The sequence below is a fragment of the Rhopalosiphum maidis genome, chromosome 3, assembly GCF_003676215.2.
Source record: "Rhopalosiphum maidis isolate BTI-1 chromosome 3, ASM367621v3, whole genome shotgun sequence".
In the NCBI taxonomy this organism is placed as follows: domain Eukaryota; kingdom Metazoa; phylum Arthropoda; class Insecta; order Hemiptera; family Aphididae; genus Rhopalosiphum; species Rhopalosiphum maidis.
Genome location: NC_040879.1, coordinates 13,487,575 through 13,505,578, shown reverse-complemented (window position 1 = coordinate 13,505,578; position 18,004 = coordinate 13,487,575). Strand labels below are relative to the sequence as shown.

Here is an 18,004-nt window from a genome sequence, read left to right as displayed (position 1 = left end):
AATTAACAACAGTAAAAGAAGAAGGTACAATTCTTGTAATCCTTATTTGTTCTTTCATACATCGTAAGCGTAACTAATAAAGTACCAAGTAGTAACGTTAAAGTAGTGAGTAAGAACTAAGAACTAAAAATGTAAGATTAAAATTGTCATGAAATTTTGATAGGTATTATTTACTTTTATTCTTATCATCAGTTCGCTTGTTGTTGAAATTACAAGGAATATATACTGCTATCTAGTAGTAAACCTGGCATTGGCCTACAAAAAAAAAACACCTGATAGATGAACCTTGCTAGTATTTTGATTATCATTTATCAGTAATTAGTAGTTTTTAGGTATACATAAGTGAATAAAATTATTTTTTTACAATTTTTTTTTTTGCAATTTTACTGTTTTAAAATAAATTTAGAAAATCACTAGTGTTCATAATCTGTTTATATTAAATTAATTATGCATTATAAGTCAATAGTTAGTATTCCCTTTGTATTTAACCATTGTTGAACACATTAGAATGTTTGTTCTCATTCCATTCTTTTATGTTTTTGATTAATTTAAACATTTATTTTGATATTTTTTGTACAATAATTTCTTCTCTTATACATAATACAAATGTTACAGTTTTCATATACTCCGTTTTATTGTGATCTTCAAACTCTATGTGATTATGTGGTATGTTCTGTTTTATTTTACATAAAATTGACCTAGTTTCTAGGTATTCACAAGTATTCTGATATTGCATTCTTGCCCAATATAATCAGTGCACTAACCTACATAACTCTTACCTAACTTACATAGTTAACATGACCTCAATGTAAATCCTTTTCTATATTCAAATTTTATTTTATTTTATTTTTAAATTTGAGTTTTCTAATGAGTGTTGTGAAATTAATTTTCATATGTAGGTATATAATATTATCAAATATTTTTATTAATCAAATAATACATTTAATATTTTATTTAAAATCTATCAATTATTTTATATTTTTATTAAATAACATTCTTACAATTTTTGCATTTAAATATTTCATTATAAAAGACATTTTTTATGTTAGATATTTTATAGTTTAAAATTTTAATTTTTAAATCTGTTATGACTATGTACTATTTATAGGTATACAGATTATTTTAAGGTGTATAATACATTTGACTTATACAAGTTTTTAATACAAATAAAAAAAAAAAAAAAATTAATTTTATAATAGTGCCTTTAAATAAAAATGATATCTTGTTTTAAAAACTTGCATATAGAATATGTCTACTTATTCTATATATTTTATCAAATTAATTGTTTTTGTAAAATGTTTTGTCCTTAGTAAGCTTCCCTACAAATTAATATTTATAAACAATAGATGTTTTTTTTTTTTTAATTAAAAATATAATATTATTTCATTCAGTGTATGGAAAATACACTGTGTATTTGATAGATTTTATGTTTTATGTTTTAATGATATTTTAATGTACAATCTTCAATTTCTTTAGGTAGAATGTAAATATAAATAATACAGTATTTTATTGACTATTCAATTAGATAATATAGTATATCAACTATTTTTTATACAATAATAATCATGAATTTTAAAAATTAGTACTTAAATAAAGTTTCACTTCAATGATTTTATACATTAAAAGTTATCAAAATATTGAATTTAATGTTGTATGCCTTAATGTAAATATATCACTCAAATATAGTCAAATATCAGCATGTAATTATAATTTATTTTGTTTTAGAATCAAACTTATTTATTCTTATGGTATACTTAATTGGTCTATTTATAATTGAATTATTAAAACAAAGAGATCTTATTATACCATGTCTGAAGTAGTTTCATATTCACCTGTAAAAAAGGAATTTGATGTATCATCTGGAAATAATAATGATAATTCAAACAATAATTTTGAAGAAAATGGGGACATTGAAAATGATCAATCAAATTCTAATTATGACACAGTCTCAGACTGTGGAACTTCTGTTCATAGATGTGATAGATGTGATAACTATGAAACTTTAAATGAAACAAGTCTAATATCACACTTAACTACATGTCAAGGAACGGAAAGTAATAATGAGAATGATTTACAAACAAATCGTAAATTATTTGAATGTGATATATGCAACATGAAATTTTCAAATGGTGCTAATATGAGAAGACATAAAATGAGACACACAGGAGTTAAACCTTATGAATGTAAAATTTGTCAAAAGCGTTTTTTTAGAAAAGATCATTTAGCTGAACATTTTACAACACATACAAAATCATTACCATTTCATTGTCCAATTTGTAATAGAGGATTTCAACGTCAAATTGCAATGAGAGCACATTTTCAAAATGAACATGTTGGTCAACACGATATGGTTAAATCATGCCCATTATGTAATTTTAGAGCTAGTTCAATGAAAAGTTTAAGAGTCCATTTTTTTAACCGGTAAAAATATTTACTAAATTTGATCATAGAAATATTTGTTTTACATTTCTAATATTTTTATATTTATAGACATGGAATTGACCTAGATAACCCAGGTGTTAATGTAATAAATTCTACTTTAACAAATCATATTGAATATAATAGCGGAAATGTAAGTACTAGTGGAGCTTGTAGTGATAGCGGAGATTCAATTGGAGGAAGTCGTTCAGAAAGTAATGCAACACCACCTATGCATTTTCTTACACCCCATGTTGAAATATCAATGACAGAACCCAATCCTACAGAATGCTCATCTTTTTCCTCTTCTCAAGTAAGTATAACTGTTAATTATGTTACAAATTAAATTTTATTCTGGTTATTAAATGTAAACATGAAATATAATTGAATAAAATATTACTTTATTTCCATTAGGATATTTATTTTATTATTCTACTTGAAATTTATCTTAGTTTCTTAAATTGACCTAAAACATATGCTTTCAAACACAATGTATAGGAAAAATTTATAAATAAACCAATTAAAAATATCAGATAAGTTGAATTATAAAACTATATTTAATGCAAAGTTTAAGGAATTAAGTATATAAAAAATGTCCTCAAATTTAAAATGTATTAATGATTTGTTATACATAAGTAATTTATATATATATTTTTTTAAAGCATGGTTTAATCATTTTTATAAGTCTTAAAATACTTGTGCTGTACAGTCATAATTAATCATTAACCTAATAATTAATTTAATCAACTAAAAATAAAACTTATAGTATACTAGTATGAAAATTCTACGTGTTTGTTTGCTGTTTAATTATTTAGTAAAGGATAAAACTTCACAAACTTAAATATGTAAATGAAAAATCACCAACAACAAAAAATATTATTTTCATGCCAATCATTGCTTTTTATCATTAACAATAATTTTGTTGATTGTAAAGTTGTATTATTTTTATTATTTTATAAAAACATATTTTTTTTTTTTTTGTAAGAACTATTAATTAATTATTGAGAATAAACAATAAATTGTACACATTTATCATTTCTGATATTTATTTTTACTAAAAATTATTTTGTTTTTTGTAAATAATTTGTAAAACTCAAATTAATATTGTAACACTGAATTATAAGATACAACTATTAATTTTTTTTTTCTTAGTTTTTAAATATTTTAATTGCTGTAAGACTTTATATCTTTTTGACTGTATTATATTTTACTATTATTTTGTTATGTTTAGGTTAATGATAATACCATGAAAACTGAAACTATTCAAAATTTAAATAATGATGATGTTTCACAAGATAATGAATGTCCAAACTCTCCACAATCAACAGATTCAAACTCCAATATGTCTACATTACCAATATTAGCAGGAAATAGTCGACAAGAAGGTGAAGTAAGTACAATCACACCATCTGTTTCTCTCATTCCTATAAAACAAGAACAAGGAGATGAGCATTTAAGAAAAAATAGTATAAATAATGTCCAAAATGGAGAAACTGAGTCTGGACGTTTTCAACCAGCATCAAGTTTATCATCATTAATCAAAGTATCACCTCTAAAATCATTGTTGCGTGATGAATTTAAACGTAACATAAATATGAATACCCCTGAATTATCTCAGCCTCATAACACAGATCCTGGTATTTGGAGGTATATAGCATTTCAAAAAACATTACAATGTTCCTTTTGCGGTATTACATTTCCAGACCAAACACTTTACTTTCTTCACAAGGGGTGTCATTCTGAAACAAACCCATGGAAATGCAATATTTGTGGAGAACAATGTAGTAATGTATATGAGTTTAATTCTCATTTACTAAGTAAAACGCATCAATAATCTTCATACATTATTTATTTCCAAACACAATTTATTCATATCATCTATATTGTAATGTCTTAGTACTTTAATTAATAATGTATTTAATCAGTGATAACCAAAATAAAATATATCTTAAAATATGCTGCAATATTAGCTATAACACTTAAAATGTTTTAATTGATTGATTTTGCCAACTTAGTATTGGAAATAATAATTTTTTGTTATAAAAGTAAAAAATACAAATTTATAAATTCATTTTTTTAAATTTATCTACCTACTTGTTATACAAATTAATAATATTAAATTAAATTAAATATAACATAAATTATGATTGTTTATTATAAATGTATGACTGATAGTCTTTATTCAACTTAAAATTGTATGGTGACTTCTTGTATTTGTTTAACAACAATTTACTACAGTATTAATTATATACCTATCAAAATAACCAAATAAAATAAAATTATGTATTGGCATGTTATCATAATGAAAAAACGTGTTAGTGGTCGACTATATTAATTTTAGGGAGTTAATTATTTTAAAACAAATGTATTTATTTAATTTTCTCCTAAGCACAAATATTTAAAATATATTTTATTTTATATAACTAAATTAAGTATTTTAAATATTCATCATGTAATGGATTAGTAACAGAGCTAAAAATATTTTGTTTTAATGATTTTGTACTTAAAAGTTTTATTTATAGGTACATAAAAGTTTAAAAAAAATATTTGGTATTTATCCTTTTTTAATAATGTCTACATTATTCAATTATTTTGTTGAAATGCTGTTACTGTAAAGGAGCACAAGTATATATTTTATTTGAAATATTCATTGTATTGATTGGTATAGATAATGTAATATAAATTATTTGTGTTATCTAAGTAAGTAATTGTAAGTACAAAACAAAGTTATTTTATTTTGTTGAGTTTTAAAATTTTCCGTCCAAGTGCCTTGTCAGTATGTTGATTATATTTTAAATTAAAATAATTAAAACTGTATTTATATAATATATTTCTGAGAAAATAATTAAAAAATATATTGTAAAAAACTGTTAAAAATAGGTGAATCATATTATTTACCCATTATTTGTGACACAAATATACAATAATTGTGTACTAATTTTTTTACTTAGGATTTGTCTGCATGAATTTGAAAACAGATTTGAGTAAATAATCATTCTTCATCTCTGGAATAAATTATTATATTCTTTATAAATTATAATTACAATTTATAGTTTTAAAGTGTTTGTACTAATTTATTATTTAAAATATTAAGTACTCATAATGTTTTGTTATTAACTTTTGTATTAGTAATATCATAACTTGTATGAAAGAAAAAATAAGAAAACATTTGGCTGCATTAAAATGCTAATTCACTTAATTCAAATATTGCTTGCAGGTAATCAAACATATTTTTACTGACCAAAACTTTTGTTGTGTTATACATTTTGATTACTAATTATTTACTTTACTTCCAAATTCAGTTGTATTAAAATAGTGAATTTTTATTTATAAGTATACATTCCAAACATCTATTTAATTAAGTAACTCATTTTTAGTTAGATATCCATTGACTATTAATGAATAAATTGACTAGTATGGTTAGTATGAAGTTATACCAGTAAAATATATCACTTACCTGACAACATGTTATTAACTAAAATAAACTTAAACTTCCATAAAAAAAAACAAGAAATATGAAATTAGGTATATTTTATTATAAAATAATTTACCTATTTTTAGTTATCTATTTTTCTGTGATATTATATTATATTGTAAATTTTTCTATTCAAATTATTTGCAAAGTGTAAGCACTCATTTTGTGTTCAAAATACTAACAATTGAAAAATGTACTGTACAACGATACAATTAGTTTGTGTTTTTTTGGGCTAATTACCTGTCACTTGTGATATACTTATTGTTATTTGGTACTTTACATATGATATTGTATTATACAGAATTGAGGAAATTAATTTTTTTGTGACTATAATAGTGACAGAGCTATACCTTTTTAGTTTACCAATATTTTCTTAGGCGGTTGGTCCTATTAAAGATATTAACCTGCTACTTACTATAGTGTACGATACTCATCCTTGGTATATATTCACACCGTTATTATTATCATTATTATGTGAAATTTAGTATAGTACTACGATTGAACGAACAAAAATTGTTGGTATTTTTTAACACAAAATATATCAATTCATGATCCTATAATGTTTAATATAAGTACTAAAGTAATACATTTTTTACCACTAACAGACCTGGATTAAGACCAAAGCCCGCAGGAAAATTGAAAAATGTTGTGCCTCTATTTACAACTTGAAAATTTTATTTTAATATTTAATTTGTGTTTAATAGTTAATTGTAAAATCTTTTACATTTTTCAATATACAAAATCTCATCATTATTAAAATTTGAATTAGTCATAAAATAATATTTATAACTTATTAGATTTATAATTTGAACTAAAAGTAAAACAATAAACATAACATAAAATAAACCTAAATATTTTATAAAAATTTAAAACCACAGTGTTGTCTAAATAACATAAACAATTTTAATTAAACAACAATAGGACTACTATAGGGTTTTAAATATGTTCACTAACTAATCTATTAGTTAAAAATTTACTATAAACTCATACTTAATCAAAAAAATAAATTAATTAATAAAAAGTAATTTGTATTTTTATCAAAACAAATGTATTGTTGCTGATTTAATATCCCTAAATCTGTGGTCCGTTTCAGTTATGTAAGTTGTAAACTATAATGTTTACGCCTTATACTGGGCCTAACCACAAATTAATTTTTAGAGCACAATTGCAGTTGTGATTAAACTCCGCGATACTATGTTTCATAAGTCGCATTGTAAATACATATTTTTACATTTAATATTATAATAATACCTTTATTTTATCTATAATATTATTTAACATAATATTTCCTATGTACACAATTATTTATACCCCTACCTAATCTTTGTAAATTTTACTTTATTTAGTGATTTATTAGAAATATAAACTGTAGTATTTTGTTACTTGCAAGTATCAATAAATTTAGAATTAGACACCCACCTTGTATTAATATTGAGTTATTGTGAACAATTCTGATTGCTAGTACAATTTTTGTAAATAATTTTTACGAAAATTTTCATTTTCATATTTAGTCTAGACTAGACGTTTTAGTTATTTTTATATTAATTTATTGTTCTTTATTGTTGCACAGTTTTATTTTCATCCTAAATCATATGTTAATTTAATTGTATTAAATGCCATTATTTTTAGTCTAAAATAACGGAATACAGGGTTTTTGATATCTAAATTAGTCTATAATTTAATATTGTAATTATTGTAAACAATTCTGATTGCTAGTACAGTTTTTGTAAAAATATTTACAAAAATTTTCATTTTCATGCTTGGACAAAACGTTTTAAATTATGTACACAAATTTACAAGAATTATTTATCATTAAGCATATAACCTAATTGGATTTTTTAAGATAAATAAATAACTGTTGAGTATTACATCTTGTAATGATAAATAAAATCTCAAATGTAACAATTATTTTTATGATAATAAAAATGTAACATAATATGGTATTATTTTAATGTTTATTAATATTAAATACTTTTATTTATTCTGTTTTTTTTTTAAATTATTAATTATGTTTTTATGAAATACTAAACCTGTATTATGTGATTTTCAAATTGTGACTGTAAATTCATATTCCGTCCAATCAGTATGAAATGTTAAATTTGACTATTTATAATTATTTATACATTCTTAACTGTTATAATGTTAAATATTGTTAGTTAATAATTAATAAATGGCAAGTGTTTTTAATATATTATATTAACACTTTATTGTTTGTTTGTTTTGACATATTTTGCTGCGAAGTCAGCTAATTCAAGTTTTGAAAGCAAATCCTTGTACGTCTACACACTAGTAACAGCATAACAGTATAATTGAACATTTTACTTGTTCTAAATCATACTAAATTTGTTCATCTCTGAATAATTATTTTTACTGTAATATTGAAATATTTTACTCTACGACAGTGGTTCCCAAACTGTGCATTAGAGACATCTCGGACACTTTTTAAGAGCACCAGTACTGCTGGCACCTGTACGGCTCATAATAAATTAATGAGTATTTTTTTATTCTGTCTCCCATGATATTTACAAGAGGGCACTGTGGAAAAAAGTTTGGGAACCACTTCTTAATGTTGAGTGTATCATATTATGTATAAGTAATATAAATATTAATTTATTCAGTGGTGATATTGTTTAAATCATATATACAGTCATGACTGGTTAATTTTTGATACCAAATAGTAATGAGCACTAAATACCACGGTCTTGATAACATCACAAATCAAGTAACTAGAAGTATGCAATCCATTTATCATGATTTATATCTTTATGTATTTGTAATATATCTATGTATCTTTATTCTTTGACATAATACTTATCTTTTGAAAACTTTCATTTGGTATGTATTGAAAAGAATAATTTTAATGATTTATATATAAATCAATAGTATTTTGTTTATAGATTATACAAACATAAATAAAACAATTTAAAATATATCATTTAAATATTCCTGTACAGTATATGGGTAAATTGTTTAGGTACTAATTTAGATTAAGAAAGCCAATTGATATTTTTGTAAACTAGTGAGTTCCGCTTAATGTGATCAGTTTGGTTCAGATTATTTTGATTCTATTAACCGGTTGATTCCATAAAATATTTTTTTTTTTTTATTGATGAGTTTATATTTATATGCATGTTAAAATTTAAATAAAAATATAATAAATTAAAAATAATGTAAAGAAACTATCTATCTTTGATTGTACTTGAGAATCTACTAATTTCATTTTCATATTAGCTGAAATTAAAATTCATGTTCAGTTAAAATAGTCTATTATACATGATTTTTAATTATTTAAAATTAAAATACAAAAAATGTATGTACTCGTACATTGTACCTACAACTTTTGGAACAACTGAAAAGTATTATTTTCGACATATTTTTGAATAGCTCCTTTTAACTTTTTCAAAACAGTTCTGGTTTCTTTTTAGTGAAAGTTTGAAATACCATGAAAGTGATAGGAATGTTTTTAACCCTAGATTACATGCATTAAAAATATTTACAAGATTCTATGCACACAAATTGAAATAATTATTATTTTATTGCTGTTAAATAAATAAAATTGTCAAATACTTATTAATAAATTGATACATATAAACAAATTTAACTTTCATATAAATGTTATTAGTTTATTAAATATAAGTTTATATCACAGTATATCACGCACACAGTCTTTTAGACAGTTTTTTTTTAATAGATAATGAACTTTGAACCATTCTATAGTACAGGAATCAAATTGTAGACAATTGGGAGTGTATCTAATTTGATGATACCTAGGTTGGATTAGATTAATACTTCATATTTTTGAAGCAATGAACAAAATTCTAAAAGCCCGGTCTTTTTGACCGTGAAGCGTGTGCTCTAGGGTTTATTTTGGTCTAACAAATTTGTTGCTCTTCTGGTTTTAATTCCGTGTTTAGTTTTGACATGTCTTCACATACACTTGATTGTTTGTGTTTGTGCGCCCGTTGTAGGATCAACAAAAAAACTCGTAATAATTGACAGTTTCATGATAATAACCTACATCTTTTAAGGTGTTATATGCTTGCCACTGAACTAAATAAATAATTTATTGATCCTAATAATTCTATTTCATTTTGTATTATTGGTAAAAAAAAGTTTCCTTATCTCTTTTGTCTACTTTAAAAAATCTTTGTTCTAAAACCCCATCAACTCAAATGTACTTTCCCGCAATAAAATGAAATAAAATAAAAAATAACTACGGTAGGTTGCATATTAGACAAGTACCAATGATTCAATTATCCGGTACTTGGCGATTCTAATAAAAGGAGTAAACATTAGTAACATAAGATGTGGTTTGGGATTTTCAATTTTGATTCCAATAAACGGTTGATTCTATAAACCAGTGATCACATTAAGCAGAACTCACAGTATTATTTATTTTAGATTAGGTGCTTTCTTAATTTTTTAAAAGAAAAATAGTCTAATTCTTCTTTTACAATAGATAACAAATATAAACAAGAATTTCATTGCAATATTTTCTATCATTATTGTACCAATTCTCACAATTCTGCAACTCATATTTTTTTTCTATGTATAATAAACATTATGTTACAGATGTGCGATTTAACCTTATAGACTATTTAATTAAATTTGTTTTATTTTCAAATGTTTGGCAATGATATATAAATTTCATTTTTTATTCAAACATATATCCTAAGCTCTGCAACCTTAGGACACAATTAGAACTAATAATTTTTTATTGTTATTCATTGAAATACATCATATATTAATTTAAATTATACAAAACAGTTAACATAACCACAAACATAACAGTTATATCGAAATAAAACCAAAAATTAACTTCTTAATATAAGTCACTAAAATAGGTGGGTAATTAATTAAATACAAGGTTATATTAGCTTTAGAGGTAAAAATTTACAAAATGGTTCCTATTATGTTAAATTACCTACTATGTTTAACAATTAATATTTACTACCACCATGATCAACTACTTGAGATTCTTTACTCCATATAGGTGGAAATTTAATGACTAGTACAGTAATGTTGTCTAGAGATCCTCTATTATATGATTGTATTGTTAAGTATTGGGCTCCGTGAAATGAATCATCTATATGTTTTTTAATACATTCGATAGCTTCTTCATTTGTAAATGTATCCCATAAACCGTCTGATGCTAGAATTATAAATTGTGGATCATGATGTGATAAATCAAATGTTAAAACATCTGGATTGGCAATAACAAATTGTTTCTCTTTTAATGGGTAGTCTCCAAGTGCTCTAGAAGTAGCTAATACTCCGGCAACTCTCCAAACACCATTAAATGATATAAAACCACCAGCTTCAGCAATACGTTTCTTTTCACGCATCTAAATAATAAAAAATGAATAATTATATTCACAATCTATTTATTTAAACGAATGTATTAGTTATAAAAATAATTACCTGTTGAGGTTTATGATCAAATGACAATGGTATAGCATTTCCTTTTTTATCACACATAACACCTCTTGAATCTCCAACATTTGCAACAAATAATGTAGTGCCCTCCACTAAAACAATAAGTGCTGTGCTACCTAAAATCATTTGTTTTTAAGTTTAAAATTAATTTTACTATAGATTTCATAACAATATATATATATATATTTTAATGAAAACTATATTTTTATATTGTAATTCATATAAACAAAAATTATTAAGTTTTACTTTAATTTTTCCAGTAGATTTAATTGTTAAAAAAAAAAGAGGCAGCTAACATAAATTTTTTTTTAAGTGTAATATGCACCCAAATATATGAATTATTCTATTATATTAAGCAAAAATATAACTTAGTTTTATGTAGGTTCAATATTTTTTTAATACTTGCACAGTTATCTATTTATAGAAAATTCGAGATAATATAAATGTTAATAAAATTAATCATTACCGGCAATATCATAAGTTAATTTTGCTGCTTCAATTAATAGTTTGTCAGCAGCTAGAACTTCATCAATTAATATTTTTGAAAAATTGATATTTCCATCTCTTTGTAAATATGAAGAAGGATTTATAATTTCGTCATCAACATTTTTTAATGTAGTTATATCCTTTATCAAACTTAGAGAATCTTGTTTAAGTTTATTATGATTAATAACGCTATCATCTGCAGAACTTGAAGGTTTCGTTTTATGTTCTTCAATTTTAGTAATTTTAGTTTTCATTTTTGGAGTTAAATTATCAGGTATATTTGAATTAAATGTTTTTAGTTCTTCAGTTGTATTAGTTTTTTCATCAAGCAGTTTTTTTACTTCAATAATTTTATTTGTAAGATTTTTCATTAAATGTGTCGTAGCATAATCTGCGGCAAACTGAAAATGTTATGGTTATTTTACAAGGCATATTAATTAACCTTATATTGGTCGCAAAGTTTAATAATTCCATACTTAAAATATAAATATCATAAAAACATTCTCAAGATTATGTATTTACTAAATTAATAACTACACATTAATCTAAATTTATGACTTAGTCAAAACTTTAATACTGAGTAAATAATGTGGAAAATATTTACCATGTGCAATTAAATATTGTTATTATTACTTTTATTGATACAATGAACTTTAACCAACAGCTCAAGTTTATTTGTTTAACAAAACAAGTTCTAATTGACTAATAAATTTAGATTATTATGTAAAATGAATAACAATACAAAATATTTGGTAGGTACATTATTTTGGAAAATGTTTAATGATGTCTATATTTCAGTTGGGAGATTATTTACTCCTTACGACCAATAGAACTTGTATTGTACTAACTTAATATATATATAATACATATAAATGTAATTTTTGTATATAAAAAAAAAAAACAAAAAAATACAATTTTGCATGGAAATGCTAAAAACACTTCAAAAGATATGTATCGAATTATAAATAAATAAAAGAATACATACGTTTTGGAACATTTTTACCCCACGTGATCATAAGTGAAAAATACTGCTCAACCAATAGAAAGTACACAATTATTTTACTTTTAATAAATTAAAGTATACAATAACATATTGGATGGTTTCTTATAAAAGTATTGCATAAAATATAAGTATATAATGAATAATTTTAAAACTTTGAAACCAAATAAGTAATAAGTTAAAATACTAATGTATCTTATTTCCAAATTTAAATTATATAAATTACAAAATAAAAATTGTTTTAGGTAAGAAAAATAACTTAAAATGGAGTCCAAAATTGTAACATAATGATAATTTAGTATAAATTATTTATAAGTGTTTTACATATTATAATATGTTGGTAAGAATTCTAGAATATTTACTGTATTTAATAAATAATCTAAATAAGATAAATGGCATTATATTTCTGTAAGTAATAATAAAGTTAATTTTTGTTTTATATAAATGAGAATACTCTTAAGATATTATACTAAGTATAATATAATAATAAACACATCAAAATATTACTTTAAATTAGTGTATGTATTTCAATATATAATTATTTTAATTTCAAAAAGGTAATATAAATAATATTATTACTTACTTCACCACCATGTCCATCAAAAATAGCAAATAATGATATACCAGTGTTCATAATATTAGTTTTAATAACATATCTATCTTCCATTTGTGATCGTCTACCTTTGATAGCATATAAAGCAATATTTTTACCATTAAATTTCCAATTCTTACTAAGTGCATCTTTTTCATCAACCATCAATTGTTGAAAATCATTAAAACCAATAAATGACAGGCTTCGATTAATTTTTTTTAAAAATCCATTTGTGCTTCGAAATAAATTTCCAGAGAAAAACAGTAAACAGAGTATTAATGCCAAAAAAAATATTACTTCTGGTTTAGTAAAATAAAATTGCATATATTTCCACATGTTGTTATAAGAATTAACTTTATTCTTAGCTGATGTTAGTTTTGATGATAGTAACTTCATGTGTGTCAAATAAATTTGGTATATTATTTTGTCTTCAACACTATCATCCATTACAATCGACAAAATAATTGTTGACCATGAATTAATTAAATTTATTTCAAAGTAGTCTGTAAAAAAATGTAAAAAAACTTTAAAAGATGTGTAAAACAATATTATTGATAAGTAGAGTTCAGGTTTGAATGTAATATAATTAATACAAAAAAACATTTATAATTTTATAAAAAGACAATTTCAAAATTTACTAAAAATTTAAATAGATCTCAGTTGATTTAATTAGTTTATATTAAATATTTAAATATTAAAAAAAAATAACTACCATGTATTTAGATAAACTGTTTTCAGTAAAACATTGACAGTTTATAGCATAATATTGTCGTATTTTTTATTATTTGGCCATAAGATATAGATTACTTTTTCAAATAGTTGTGTAATTATACTACATATTACCTTATGTAAATAGTCAAGAGTGAAGAAGGTTCAAATTTCTAGGGCAACAGTTCCCAAACCGCGGGCAGCGTAGAACTGAGTCATGGATCATATATTAATATTACTAACGTATATATTTAAAATTATATTACATATATTATAAACATATATAGGTATGCTATTACTCATTAGTGGGCCTCAAAGATTTTTTTACAAAATAGGTAGTCCACACAACTAAAGAGGTTGGGAACCACTGCTGTTCTATGGCAGACATATTTTCTTTATAAAAGTATCAGATCAATTGAAAAAAAGGCATTTATAAGTAAAAAAGGCAATAAAAACACACCCATTAACTTAAATAATAAATGAAACACATTTTTGTATAAAAATCATTTTTATATTATTATTATTATTTAAAAAAGGCTTTTACTTTCAAATCTGAACTCTACTTATAAATTATACTAAGTTTTGAAAGTAGTAGGAGTTTTCTCTTTAATTGTTTATGTATATAGATATATTTTAAATTATTAACATATGTATTTTTTTTCCTAAAAATGTGTTTAAAGAAGCAAAATGCCAATTCACTATAAGTTAGTCTACCGCAACATTGTTTGATAATGCCATGTTTTTGTTATAGATAGACATATCGCAGGTACCACAACAAATTTTATTTTTTTTCCAATTAGTTTTCTTCTAAAATTCATTTATATTATAGTTATTTTAAAAAATAATTATATATTTTAATATCAACTTAGTGAAAATTAGTTAATTTATTTTTAATAACTTTTCTCATACACCTATTGGCTATTATATTATTTATATTTGTTTTTATTCACATTTTATCAACTATAACTTTTATTACTTTGTATTCCTAGTTATAACTTATTCGCTGTTTCTAGATACCTGGGTGCCCGTGTAGATAAAGCGTATACGGACCCATCCGTGTATATATTTGATACCCGAATTATTAATGCGCATGTACCTTAGACACCATAATATTAATTAATACCTTATCTATACACAAACTTAAAATTCTCTATATATTTGTATACCTAACAATTCCTGTTTAACGCTATACCATAAACAAGTGTTAATGTAACACCCAAAAAGAAAAAATCGAATTCGTGGTCTGCTTAAGTTATTATAATTTAATTTGAAATCAAAAACTAACTGACCACATAAATTTCAATATAATTATATTTATCATAAAGAATTGTATGCAATGTTTTCTTTTTTTTACGCACACTGCCTAAGGCCCTAAGATGAACTTCACTCTCAATTCAGAATAAACAATTGATGATGGGCACAATTTGTCATAAATAACTAAAAATATAAGTAAGTTTAGGTAGGTGACAAAATTTGACATGTTTCAACTTTGTAATATATTGACTTAATTCCACTAATATCTGAACAATTGTGTTCAGAATATAGAAATCAATATCATAAATTTTCAGTCTTATAAAACTGTAAAAGATTATTTTTAAAAGTTACAAGTACAGATAGATATTATACTTATTTTAAAAAGTATTTAAATACTCAGTAAAAAATGAATTTGGACTATAAATACAAATACTTTAGAAAAAAGTATAGATACTTCCAAAGAATTTAAAATTTATTATAAATAATTTTTTTTACCTTATAAATTAAGTATTGACAGAACCTATTTTCATGTTTTATTTATCATTTTACACCATATCATTTTGTGGAACTTAGAAATATTCTATATGTTTTCTTTGTCAAAGAAAAATTTGAATTTTTGGTCAATTATGATTCACAGTAAAAAAATGAATTATTATACATTATATTTTTGATTAAAATTTTTTTTTTACGTAATAAAAATTAAAATCATGAGGTTAACCTTTTGTCAGGGCATGTTTTTCTTTTTTTTAAATACACCGTGTACATACATATACAATATATAGCAGTACTTTAATTATTCTGGGGCATTAGTGTCTTTTCTAGCTGGATGCTTTGCCTTTAGAGATTCTAACGTTACTGAAAAATCTACAAAGTTTGAATCTTTAATAGTTTAAGCACTCTTTCAAAATCTTGGAAATCAACAAATTTGTCACCTAACTTAATCTTGAGTATGCAAACTTCAAAATTAAAAAATAAATTAAATGGAAAATATTTAAATTCATAAGATATTCTGAGATACTTTGAGAAAGTATGTAATATAATTTGTTCATTTATAAAAAATAAATTTCGCAAATAATATAATTGATAATTAGTTTGTCTAGCCTATGGATCTTTAATTATTTCATGATAATATGTACCTTAATTTTTAGTTAGGTAGCCCGGTAGGTACTATAATCAGAATTGGTTGTAAGGTACACAAATTTATAGAGAATTTTAAGTTTATGTATGGTTACTGATATAGTATGTATGAGCATATAAATATGAAATAATATTATGGTGTCTAAGGCGCATGCACATTTACAATTAGGGTATCGAATATATACACGGATGAGTCCGTGTACACTTTATTTACACGGGCATACGGGTATCTAGACACAGCGTAATTTATTTTGTGAAAAATTTAGATAGATTAATATTTTTAATGAAATTTTATGACAATTTGGATATATTTGTTTTGTGATATAAAAATAAACTGTTTATATAAAAGTAGCAATAATGTAAATACATGAAAGAATTATAATCCTAAAGAATACTTCTATCTAAATTTTTCAACATTTTCTTTCTTAATAAATAGGATATTTTTCTATTTTTTTTTTTTTTAGTTTAAATAGGTGATCAAGTAAATAATGAAGAATGACATAAAAATATTTATAGTAAGTAGCTAAATACACTAGATACACAATTATAAATTATCAATTTTTTTTTAATTCACTGTATTTAAATGAATTGCAATTCTTGAATATTTCATAAATATGGTTTTAATCAGAAAAAAAGAAGGTTTTTGATGACAGTAAAGAATAAAGGAGAAGCGATTTTGATATTTGATAAGTGAATTTGGATAACCAGAATATTTCATCAAAGACGAACATACATTGTTTATATACTCAGTAAATTAATTTCATTGGCTATAGTGGTTTGAGAAGATAAACATTACATTCTTCCTATATATATTTTTAATAGTCATTATTTTAATGTCCTTTGTTTTTGTTCATCATACAGTAGCCAATTGGCACACGATAAGATAAACACAATTCCAAGTATGAATAATTGTCATTTAATGTACATAGTTTGATGTAATTACAATTAAGTATTGACAATACTACAAAGGCAAGAATGAATTAAGATATTTTATTGTAGACTGTTTCTTTGATATATTTTTACATTATAATTTTGTAATTCAGAAATGATAAAAACCTATTTAAGTACGCAAAATAAAATTAAATACTTACACGAGTACGAACAATGTTTTTATGTTTATATTACTTTATTTAATTTGCCGTTGTTTAACATGAATATTTAATAATACGGGTATTTAATATATAAACATAACATATTAATACATTTCAATAATAAATAGTTAAATTAATAATATTATGATCACAATAATAATGATACTGTAATGATAGCAGTCGATACTGATGTTATCGTGGATACTGGATGACAGTAGATCTCAGTACCCGTTGTTCCCCACAATATTGTCGGGATCATAATCGGACTATCTTAGGTTTTATGCAACGTAATTGCCAAACCGGCCTTCAGATACTCTGTCCGTGGAACGAAATAACGTGAACGTTTATAAATGGCTCCAGGTGGAGTTTAGAGAGTAAAGGACAAATTTAATTTAACTAAAAAATGT

General features: G+C 23.4%; 2 protein-coding genes across 2 annotated transcripts; one reads left to right on the top strand and one right to left on the bottom strand.

The window, feature by feature from the left end:
- The first annotated feature begins 485 nt into the window (after positions 1-485).
- On the top strand, positions 486-4,414 carry LOC113559865 (zinc finger protein 37). The gene is made up of 4 exons (XM_026965646.1): positions 486-666; positions 1,726-2,421; positions 2,491-2,731; positions 3,650-4,414. The coding sequence occupies exons 2-4, from the start codon at positions 1,808-1,810 to the stop codon at positions 4,250-4,252; spliced, it is 1,458 nt and encodes a 485-aa protein (XP_026821447.1). The 5' UTR covers positions 486-666; positions 1,726-1,807; the 3' UTR covers positions 4,253-4,414.
- Positions 4,415-10,616: 6,202 nt separating this feature from the next.
- On the bottom strand, positions 10,617-17,657 carry LOC113559641 (protein phosphatase 1L). Its single transcript, XM_026965392.1, has 5 exons — positions 17,598-17,657; positions 13,399-13,910; positions 11,796-12,216; positions 11,315-11,445; positions 10,617-11,238 (listed from the first exon to the last, which is right to left on the bottom strand). The coding sequence occupies exons 2-5, from the start codon at positions 13,852-13,854 to the stop codon at positions 10,834-10,836; spliced, it is 1,413 nt and encodes a 470-aa protein (XP_026821193.1). The 5' UTR covers positions 13,855-13,910; positions 17,598-17,657; the 3' UTR covers positions 10,617-10,833.
- Positions 17,658-18,004: the final 347 nt, after the last annotated feature.

Coding starts and splice junctions, on each gene's coding strand:
- LOC113559865 (XM_026965646.1), top strand. CDS start 1,808: ATGTCTGAAGTAGTTTCATATTCACCTGTAAAAAAGGAATTTGATGTA. Junction 2,422..2,490: donor AGAGTCCATTTTTTTAACCG/GTAAAAATATTT, acceptor TTATATTTATAG/ACATGGAATTGACCTAGATA. Junction 2,732..3,649: donor CATCTTTTTCCTCTTCTCAA/GTAAGTATAACT, acceptor TGTTATGTTTAG/GTTAATGATAATACCATGAA.
- LOC113559641 (XM_026965392.1), bottom strand. CDS start 13,854: ATGGATGATAGTGTTGAAGACAAAATAATATACCAAATTTATTTGACA. Junction 12,217..13,398: donor TTGATGGACATGGTGGTGAA/GTAAGTAATAAT, acceptor TAACATTTTCAG/TTTGCCGCAGATTATGCTAC. Junction 11,239..11,314: donor TTGATCATAAACCTCAACAG/GTAATTATTTTT, acceptor TTTATTATTTAG/ATGCGTGAAAAGAAACGTAT.